We start from the raw sequence: 9,699 nt of genomic DNA, 5'->3' as shown, positions 1-9,699 counted from the left end.
ATTTTCGCTTTCTGAGCCGCCACGCGCCCCCCGCAGGAGCATTTCTATGATTTCATGGTAAGAAGTGCTACCGAATAATTTTTGAGCACGCATTTTGGTGTCATGGCGTCCTCCTGTTCTCAAGCTCTCAGGCATCATGTGTGTAAGAGCAGCAGATTATTGCGCGTTCATCTGCAGAAGTCATGGACAAATAGGTGAGATAAATGCACAAGGACCGGCTTATTTGGGCCGTTTTATCATATAACATTTGTAGTCATTTTGTTATGTTTGTAATGAAACGACTGGTCGTCTGTAGGTCATTTGAAGGGGCTGTATGTGTCAGCTCAAGTTTTGCTCTAAATTCTGCTGCAGATCAACAACCTGCCGTTTCTTCACCAGGTCTGATAATTATGACTTTTTAATAGGAATTATCATATGCTTTCTTAAATTAAGATGCTTTCTAATTTGAAATAAATCCTTTTTGACTTTTTAATAGGAATTATCATATGCTTTATTTATTTATGATGTTTTTTTATTTGAAATAATATTATTTATTTTTTCAGGAAATAGTCATTCCAAAGAAGAAAACATGGTATGCACTGGTCAGATCTGAACAATTCACATTAATCTAAAATATTTTTAAAAATAATTTATTCATTAACAGTTAATTTTTTACTGTTATCAGGAGCAAAGAGGCCGTCTTACAGGCACTGGCATCCACTGTGAAAAGGGTATGTTCATCAGACAGCTCGTATCAACCATATTAAAATACATTGTTATCAAATATCATGCAAGCATAGTTACTTGTTGTGTGCATGTGTTTGTTCTAGGATCCTACAGCCTCTGATTACAGATTCCAGGATGATCCATATCTCACTCCAAAAACATCATCAGAGTTTGTGAGTTTTGGCTATCAAACCATTTCAGGTTTTCAGTTCATACTATTAGAGAGGTTCTCAATCTGCAGTGTTATGATAACTGCGATTTTTTTTTTTTTTTTTTTTTTTTTTAAGACCAGTAAAGACATTTCTACAAACATACACTTTACATCAATAAAATGTTTATTTAAACATTAAAATTAATGAATGTGTATATATTGCAAGTTGTAATAATTTCATACTATTTTTATAAATAAAATAATTTTATATTCATTTAATTTTATGAAACTGAAATTATTTTCCTTGTCCCAGGAGTCGGGCAGAAATGCTGCTAAATATTTCATCAATACATACCCAAAATACTTCCAGAAAGACTACGCACAGCCTCATATTCCTGTGAGTGTAATTGTATGATTTGCCTATGAGAGCTTGTGCTTATGAATGTGAAATACTTATTTATTTCTGCTGGAATGTTTGATGCCGGACACTCTTGAGGCTCAGATAGAGGAGGTGTCTGAAGCTGCTCTCATAGAGAGAATTGGGATGAGAAAAGTCAAAGCTGCTGTGGATCTGTACGACCAGCTGCTGCAGGCCGGTAAGAACGAGCAAGACGAGGCATCACATGTAATATTATGGCAGATATCAGTTGTGGCTGATCACTGTATTTTGTGCAGGTACATCAGTGTCATTGGATGTGACCAATCAGTTGTTAGATCTGATTTGTTTCTATGGAGATCATGATCCGGCGCAAGAGAACGTCCCAGAACAGAGGAATGAGGAGACGGTAGGGCTGGTCACACCATAAAACAGTGTTCAAGATGCTCTGTTGCTTTTTCCTCTTGAAAATATATTTAGATATGTGGATAATCATCCAAAATGTGGATATTTGAACCAGTAATATTGCTTCATTTTATAATAAATTTGTCATTTTATAATAACCAGTAAGTCACCTGATACTATGCGTTATGTTGAATTTATTTATTTTTTTTTATCTCCATTTAACAACACTCCTTAACCACTGGTAAAACCCCAGGAGGATGTTCAGGATGAACCGCAGGCTAAAAAAGGAAGAGCAGCTAAAGCTAGTGATTTACTGAAGGCCACCTGGAAGTGAGTGCTTACAGAACGTGGGAGACAAACTTTTTTTTTTTCTTGTAAAACTTGTTTGTATACACACAAAAAGTTTGGAATAATTAAGAATTTTTAAAAATGTTTGTGAAAAATTATTTTTTAATTTTTTTTTTATTATTTTTATTATTATTCTTTTAATTTATTATTTATTATTTTTTTATTATTATTATTATTTTAATTTATTATTTTTAATTACTTTTAATTTAAAAAACTATTATTTTAAATTATTTTTATCAGTGTTAAAAACTGTATTTGCTGCTTAATATTTTTGTAAAAACTGTGATACCCCTAACTTTTGAATGGTAGTGTTAGATTTAAAGAAAAACAATACTTTTATCCAGCAAGGATGCGTTAAATTAATCAAAAATGAAAGTAAAGACATTTATAATGTTACCAAAGATTTGTTTCAAATGAATGCTATTCTTATTAATCAAAGAATCATGAATTCAAAATGTAACACATTTTCCACAAAAGTTTCCAGCATTGATAATAATTAGAAACACTGTAAACTGAGTAATTGTAAATTCTCTCAGAAGCATAAAAAAAAATCATATTTATTGTAAACGTTTTACTGGTAGTGTATCTGCATAACAATACAAAGTCAAGCAAATACACGGTCCTATCGTAAGAGGTCGCCTTTTCTTGTGTTTCCTCTTTAGAGAGAAGAATAATGCAGAGAGGATCTTTGCGCTGCTGTCAGAGCCAAACACGCATTCATACAGCGCTCTGATACGAGGCATGGTGAAGGTAACGGATGAGGGGAACTTCTCATACATTTCATTTCTAGCTTGACAGCAGGAGATGACTGCACGTGTGTTTGATTTCACAGTATGGAGCTTATTCTAAAGCGTTCAGCACCTACACTGACCTGCTCAACAGCCGACTGAAAGGTGTGTGCTTTACGGTTCGACACATTTCATATGAAACATCTTCTAAATGAGCGTTTCTCAAGCTGAGATGCCTTGTTTTGTTCCTCTAGCCGATGTGCACACGTTCAATGCCCTGATCACAGCCGCCCCGGAAGTAAAAGAGAAATACAATGAGAAATGGGAGCTGATAGTGGTATGTGATTGAAATGTTGTTGTGAAGCTGCTGTTTTAAGCAGTTTCTGCCTCAGTCTGCGTTTGTTTTGTAGGATCTTTTGAAGCAGATGGCAGAGCAGAAGGTCAAGCCGAACCTCCTGACGCTGAACGCTGTCCTGAAGGCTTTGAGACGCTGTGGCACTGTGGGCAAATCGCAGGCCTTTCCTGTGATCAGTGAGATGAAGGCTCTCTCCATCGGTCCGTTGAGTGATCATTACCTACAGGAAAGAAGTGCTTTATTATGTTTTAAAGCTTGTTTGGATTTATAATTGATTCTTTTTCTTTGATTTCAGATCTCAGCCTGGCCTCTTACTCTCACTTGCTCGCCATATTTTATAAACCAGGTCATAAAGGCTCATTTTTTTTATATTAAAATGGCAGTTCTTTAAATTCTTAATTAAATGGCCATGTTAAATGTGCATACACATGCACAGAAACACACAGTCATGCATTTCCCATCATGCTTTGCAGGTGCCCCAATTCAGGGCCAAACGGACATTCTACAGGAAGTGATGAACGAGGTGTCAGGGAAGAGCTTCACTCCTCAGGACCCTGATGATGGTATCTGCATATCGTTACAGCGGTGTTTATTAACTTAGCTTTGTACCCGGTACACACACTTGTGCTCTCTGCAGTTCTTCACTCTACTTACATACACTGCTCAAAATAATTAAAGGAACACTTAGAAAACACTTCAGATCTGAATGGGAAAAAATATCATGCTGGATATCTATTCTGATGTGGACTGGGTAATGTGTTAGGAACCAAAGGATGCCACATCGTTTGATGGACATGAAAGTGATCAACCTACAGAGGGCTAACGGATATTTTAGGATAGTTTGTGGCTTGGTCTTAGTGACTTAGAGTCCTCTTCACTACTGCTAACGTTTCAAAGATTTAAGAGCTAGTTTTAGTGCTAAAATGCTTCGTGAAAAACTCTTAGAGAGAAATTTAGGAGTTCTAAATTTAGGACTGACATGCCCATTATTTTTAAGATTTTCTCCTAAATCAGCAAGTTATGAGCTACTTTTAGCCTTAAAGGGATAGTTCACCCAAAAATGACAATTTGATGTTTATCTGCTTACCCCCAGGGCATCCAAGATGTAGGTGACTTTGTTTCTTCAGTAGAACACAAACCAAGATTTTTAACACAAATCATTGCACTCTGTCAGTCTTATGATGTCAGTGGATGGGAATCACGGCTTTGAGAGTCAAAAAAACGCACAAACAAAACCAAATTAAACCCTTCGGCTCATGACGATACATTGATGTGTAAAGACACAAAATGATCAGTCTGTGCAAGAAACTGAACAGTATTTCCAAGGGTTTTTTTTACCTCTGATTCACGCAATGTCTGAACTGTCCTGAGTGCATTCTCAGCAGCAGGTGTGTGACTCGTCTTCTTCTTCTTCTTCTTGCTTTACCGTGGATCGCAGACTTATAAGTGTATTACCACCACCTATCTCTTAAGTGGACCATTGACGCTCCTAATTGAGAGTGTAGATAGTGTGTTAATGGTCCATTTGAATTTTTTGTGAATATGGGCCCATATCAATATGCCAGGAGTTTAACTGTATCTGTATCAGATAGCAGTATCTGTCCCGAGTGTTCAAGTGGGTGTGAAGATCACAAGCGTGTCACAAAAACATTTGATTAGCTCATGGGACACTGAAAGTAAAGTTTTTACAGAACTTTTGCACATTTTGATTTTTAATACTTTTAAAATAAAGTGTGATTTCAGGGTACAAGAGTTCCTGAACATGAAGAGAAGAAAAAAAAAAAAGTTTAGCCAGAGAGATTTAGTGTGTGTTAAGGAAACTGAGATTTGGCATATTTCAGACCAGCACTTACCTTCTGTCGCTTCCAGAGTGCCAGTTGTGGGTATTGGGACAGGACACATGTATTGGTGGCTTTTTGTAAAGGCATTTCACACCTGCGTTGCTTTTGTTTTTCAGCACAGTTCTTCATTACTGCTATGAGAATTGTAAGTGCATTTAAAAGCATCCTTTCAACAACACGGCTTCATGGTAAATGTCACAATGTGACCCTGTTGGCATCTGTATCTACAGTGTCTTGACACTAAGGACATGGAGCAGGCGTACAGGGTCCATGAGCTGCTGGGGGTTGGAGAGAATTGGAGACTTCTGGGAAATGATTTCCAACAGAACATTTACTAGTAAGTATAATCCAGCAAAATAACAAGAACTTTTCCCATCAATGCTTTCCCTAATGTGACAACTAATCCACTGAATTGATTTGTTGATGCTGTGCATTGTGGCATTAAAAACTGTGATTTAAATTTAAATGGGAAAAAGTGTGACCTGCAGTGGGGGAAAATTTGTGCATGGGCCAAGCTGACCAAAGCATGGAAGCACTTAATAAAAAATGTGTTGGTTGGGACCCTATAATAAGGCAAAATCAGCAGTAATACTGTACAAATAATTAGCTGATCTCTTTAATATCAGGTTGCTTCTGTTTGTCTTTCAGTGCGCGGTTCTTCAGTCTGCTCTGTATGATGGAGAACATTGACGTGATGCTGAAGTGGTACAGAGATCTTGTTCCTTCAGTGAGTGAAACATGATCATGTTGCTTCATGTGAACGCACACAGAATGGTGAAGTGCACTGATGTTGGGGTGAAGTGCACTGATGTGGGGTTGATGTGTTCCGGTTTGCAGGTGTACTACCCCAGTTCTAACGTCATGAGAGACCTGCTCCAAGCGCTTGATACCGACAACAGATTAGACCTCATCCCACAAATATGGAAAGGTGATTGATTGATTAAAAAAAGTATAGATTTTTTTTGTAAATGCTGTCATTTATAGTTTTTAGAAAGAAAATCTGTATCGGCAGGTCACACTCAGAATTGCCCAAGAAAATTGCAATGTGTGCATCTCTAATGTTTTATTCTGGCATCACATTTTAGATGACAGTCTTAAAGTATCAGTTGTTTAATGTCCTTTTTCACAGATATCAAACAGTTGGGGCATGCAAACAGGCAGAATCTAGTGGAAGAGTTGCTGACACTTATGGCAAGAGAGAAGCATAATCAGGAGGTATTACATCTACCTCGGTTGATACTCATGCCTTCTACAAGTCTTCCTCCTTTGATTCATTTTATTTTCAATTCTGTGCCTTGTCAGTGGATTCTAAAGCTAATTTCTTTATTCAGTTATCCAGTTTTCACACATTAATCTTGTGTGTGTATCAGTGTCAGTCTGTAAAAATAGTGCTGGTTTGTAATGCACATGCGCTGCAGAAATATGGCTGCCCACTGCTCCGGGTGTGTGTTTACGGTGTGTGTGTGCACTTGAATGGGTGAAATGCAGAGCACAAATTCCAAGTATGGGTCACCATACTTGGCCACTTTCACTGTATACGTGCTATACAGGTGCAGGAGTCGTTTGCTGAGTGTGCGCTGGACATCAAGAAAATATACGACACGGGTGACCGGGGCAAAGTTTTGCTGAACTGGACGGCCGGTTCTCTCAGTGACCTCATCTCTGTGTTACTAGCAGCTCATAGGAGACAGGACGCCTGGTACAATCCTTAATGCATATCTGTAATCTGATCCAGATCAAATCCAGTTAAAGCACCTCACAGATTTCCTTTCTCTTCTCTTCATTCAGGGACATGCTGAAACTCTTCAAAACGCACAACAGAGTTCCGAGGTACGATCAGGGGTCTCAGAAACTTTGACAAACGATTTTCCGTGGCTTTTTAGTGTTTTAAAATTTAAGCATAGTTTGCAGAATGTCTAAACTGTAGAAATTACCTTTTTTTTAGGATTTAAAGTTTTTAAAAACCCAGATCCACTTTCCTGAACCAAAGAAGCTAAATTAAATGATGATTATATTTCATGCCCTAATAGTCTGATGTGTTGTTCTGAGTGAGGAGCTGCTGAACAAGTTCTTGATGTGTGTAAAAGAGGATGGTGATGTGAATCAGGCGGTGGAGCTGGTGCAGATCTCAGCTGGCTTCTGTTTGCCCGGGACCCCAAAACTCATCCAGAGGGTCCAGCAGGAGTTTGAGCTCACAGAGCAGCAGAGGTAAGTGTTGCTTTTTGGGCAACCCTAGAGATTTTAGTTGAATGAAAATTCAAGATTCAAACTATAATCTGGTCCTCTGTGGTCTTTGTTCATCTTGCAGGAAAATGTTGTCTGATCTGGAGATTCAGTCGTTTAACAGCGAGTAAATCTCGGGCTGACGGATGGATCATAGCAGCTAAATATCTGGAGAAATGCCACTGTGTTAATTAATTTTTAATGTCATTAATAATTGTGTACTTGTCACATGCACAGATTTCAGTCTTCATTCAGATGGAAAGTAAAGTACTGTGAAAAAAAGAAGTTTTCTCCCATTTCCTTGTGGATTCTGGACTGGTTCTTCAGGACAGTTTCACCTTTTCTGCCGTAGTCTACAAAATTCTAACTGTTGTTATTAAAGCATTTAGTGAGACTCTAAGTAGAATAATGCATTCAGTATCAATGTTTGTTTGGCGCTTGAACTCAAAATATGGTCATATAATTGAGGATGATGGATTTATTTTGTTGAAATCTTTTAAAGTCTTTGATGTGGTTGGAGATACTTTTATTTTTAAGGCACTTTATCATTTTGGGTATAAACTAAAATAAATAAATATCATCAAATGTTTTATGATGACATAATCCTTTTGGTCTTCAGAAAATTGACAATCTTTAAATGAATTAAAAATAAATAAATTCACAGCTTAAATAAACAACTATGTTCAATTTCAGGACCTAAAAATGCAAGCTCTGGAAATACAGGCATTCAGATGCAAGCACTGTTACTGCAATGCATTTTTTTCTTTCAGTTAGTGCTATTCAACATGCTTTTTTGTTTCAAAGACATGGCAGTATTTTTCTTCCATATATTTACCTCTGTTGTTTTTTATGTTTGAAGAACTGATGGCCATGCTAGAAAAGAAGGCTAATATTGCTGGTATTTATGCAAAACATATGTATTAGTAAATTAAGTTTATTAAAAGAAATGAATGCAATAAACTCAAATCCCTGGCTTCACAGACCAGACTTAAGCCTAATCCTAGACTAAAATGTAAGTCTGAGCTGTTTCAACTGAAAGAAACTTGCACTGAAATATATCAATGCCTTTGTTTTGTCTCAAGATGCACACCAGTAATGTTTTTTTTTTTTTAGGTATGTGTTTAAAAATGACTTAACTATGGCCTAATCCTGGTTTAGTCTAAGCCGAGTCTAGTGAAACTGGGCCTAAATGTTTTGCCAAAGCAACAGTATTATAGTTCAGTACATCAAATTGAACTGATCACTGAGCTCCATTTAGCCTCGATGCAATAAGTTTGCAATAAGCAATTTTAAAAGATGAAGAGAAAATTGAATGTCAGTAAAATGTAGAAAAATTAATGTTATATTAGCAACTTGTCTTTTAAAACTCATATTTCACATTACAAAAACAACATTCTTCTACCATAGAAACATTGCCAAGTTCTAGAACATGTTTTCTGATTCTGATGCAGAAATGCTAGTTAGATTATTGTAATGTTCTACATGGTGCTTGTCCTGCATCTTCAATAAACCCCAATTTTATCATTTCTACTCTGGTTACCTATTAAGTAGCAATACTTAAAACTAATTTTTATTTTAAGTTAAAAGGTAAAATTAGACCTTTGGGTCTAATTTTATTTGCACGGAAGGCCTCAAGTGGCATGCTGTTATTAGTGTTCTTTTTAAATGTAATATTTATTGTAAGTAATGGGGTTATTTAAACATTTACATGAATTTGATTCACATTTATGATATTTTTGCTTTCATTAGAACTTGCAGTTTAACTGAAACTATATAGTTTAAGTGAAATCATTTACATTGTGTTGCTATTATGATATCGATATATATCTTACCCCTTTTAATATTTGACATTTTGCACTGTAACAACTAAATTAGCAAATGTTTCTTTTGATATTCTATAAGAACACCTTGCATGATGCATCATCATCGTGCACATGCTTAACATTTATCTAAATATTACAATGTCTAAGAAAAATCACATTGTTCTTAAGGAGAGCATCTTCCACCACTCTACCCTACCAATATTGATTAGAAACATACTTAATGGCCTGAATGGTTTAGCTCTTGTGTATTTAACAGATATTTCACCAAGCTTTAATCCATCACGCTCTTTAAGGTCACAAAACTATTGAATTTTGGTAGTGACTAGGATAGCAAAGTTACCTAATGGAGTAAGAGTGGTTTCACATTTGGCTCTTAAACTTTGTAAAAATAATCATCTGGAATAGCCTTTAATAAATACATGACATCAACTACATGATTTATACTATCTTAGAACTGTATATTTCTGCCATTCAGGCATTACTTTGATAATAGATTACTCTTAATTGTAACACAGAAACATGCATTTTTTAAGATGCTTTAAAAATGTATTGAAAAAAGTGCAATAAATGTGAAATGAATATTTACATGAGCATTATTTTTCAATCTTGAAGGCGTTCTGTGCTCATCTGTTGTTGCAGCAGTCTAACTTTTTGAAGGTGTTGAACGATTTGAAATTAAAGCTATTTTATATTTAATGGCTATTTTATTTTGTGTATGATGCTGAAAAGTGCCTTCTCCATTTG

At 36.1% G+C, this 9,699-nt stretch overlaps 1 protein-coding gene across 1 annotated transcript; it reads left to right on the top strand.

Annotated features, from left to right (window-relative positions):
- The first annotated feature begins 34 nt into the window (after positions 1–34).
- Positions 35–8,660, top strand: LOC109102536 (pentatricopeptide repeat domain-containing protein 3, mitochondrial-like). The gene is made up of 24 exons (XM_042737784.1): positions 35–194; positions 296–378; positions 541–571; positions 665–710; positions 810–878; positions 1,149–1,253; positions 1,329–1,452; positions 1,532–1,641; positions 1,891–1,967; positions 2,648–2,735; positions 2,818–2,878; positions 2,968–3,050; positions 3,124–3,268; positions 3,364–3,414; positions 3,542–3,631; positions 5,026–5,054; positions 5,140–5,246; positions 5,558–5,636; positions 5,747–5,837; positions 6,039–6,124; positions 6,460–6,608; positions 6,698–6,739; positions 6,959–7,117; positions 7,218–8,660. The coding sequence occupies exons 1-24, from the start codon at positions 103–105 to the stop codon at positions 7,261–7,263; spliced, it is 2,043 nt and encodes a 680-aa protein (XP_042593718.1). The 5' UTR covers positions 35–102; the 3' UTR covers positions 7,264–8,660.
- Positions 8,661–9,699: the final 1,039 nt, after the last annotated feature.

This window comes from Cyprinus carpio, chromosome B14 (genome assembly GCF_018340385.1).
Source record: "Cyprinus carpio isolate SPL01 chromosome B14, ASM1834038v1, whole genome shotgun sequence".
Classification (NCBI taxonomy): domain Eukaryota; kingdom Metazoa; phylum Chordata; class Actinopteri; order Cypriniformes; family Cyprinidae; genus Cyprinus; species Cyprinus carpio.
This window is presented reverse-complemented; position numbering and strand designations above follow the sequence as displayed.

What these genes read in the sequence shown, in the direction of transcription:
- LOC109102536 (XM_042737784.1), top strand. Translation starts at nt 103, where the DNA reads ATGGCGTCCTCCTGTTCTCAAGCTCTCAGGCATCATGTGTGTAAGAGC. An exon ending in AGAAATGGGAGCTGATAGTG is followed by an intron (nt 3,051 to 3,123) that starts GTATGTGATTGA and finishes TTTGTTTTGTAG; the next exon opens with GATCTTTTGAAGCAGATGGC. An exon ending in CATAGGAGACAGGACGCCTG is followed by an intron (nt 6,609 to 6,697) that starts GTACAATCCTTA and finishes CTCTTCATTCAG; the next exon opens with GGACATGCTGAAACTCTTCA.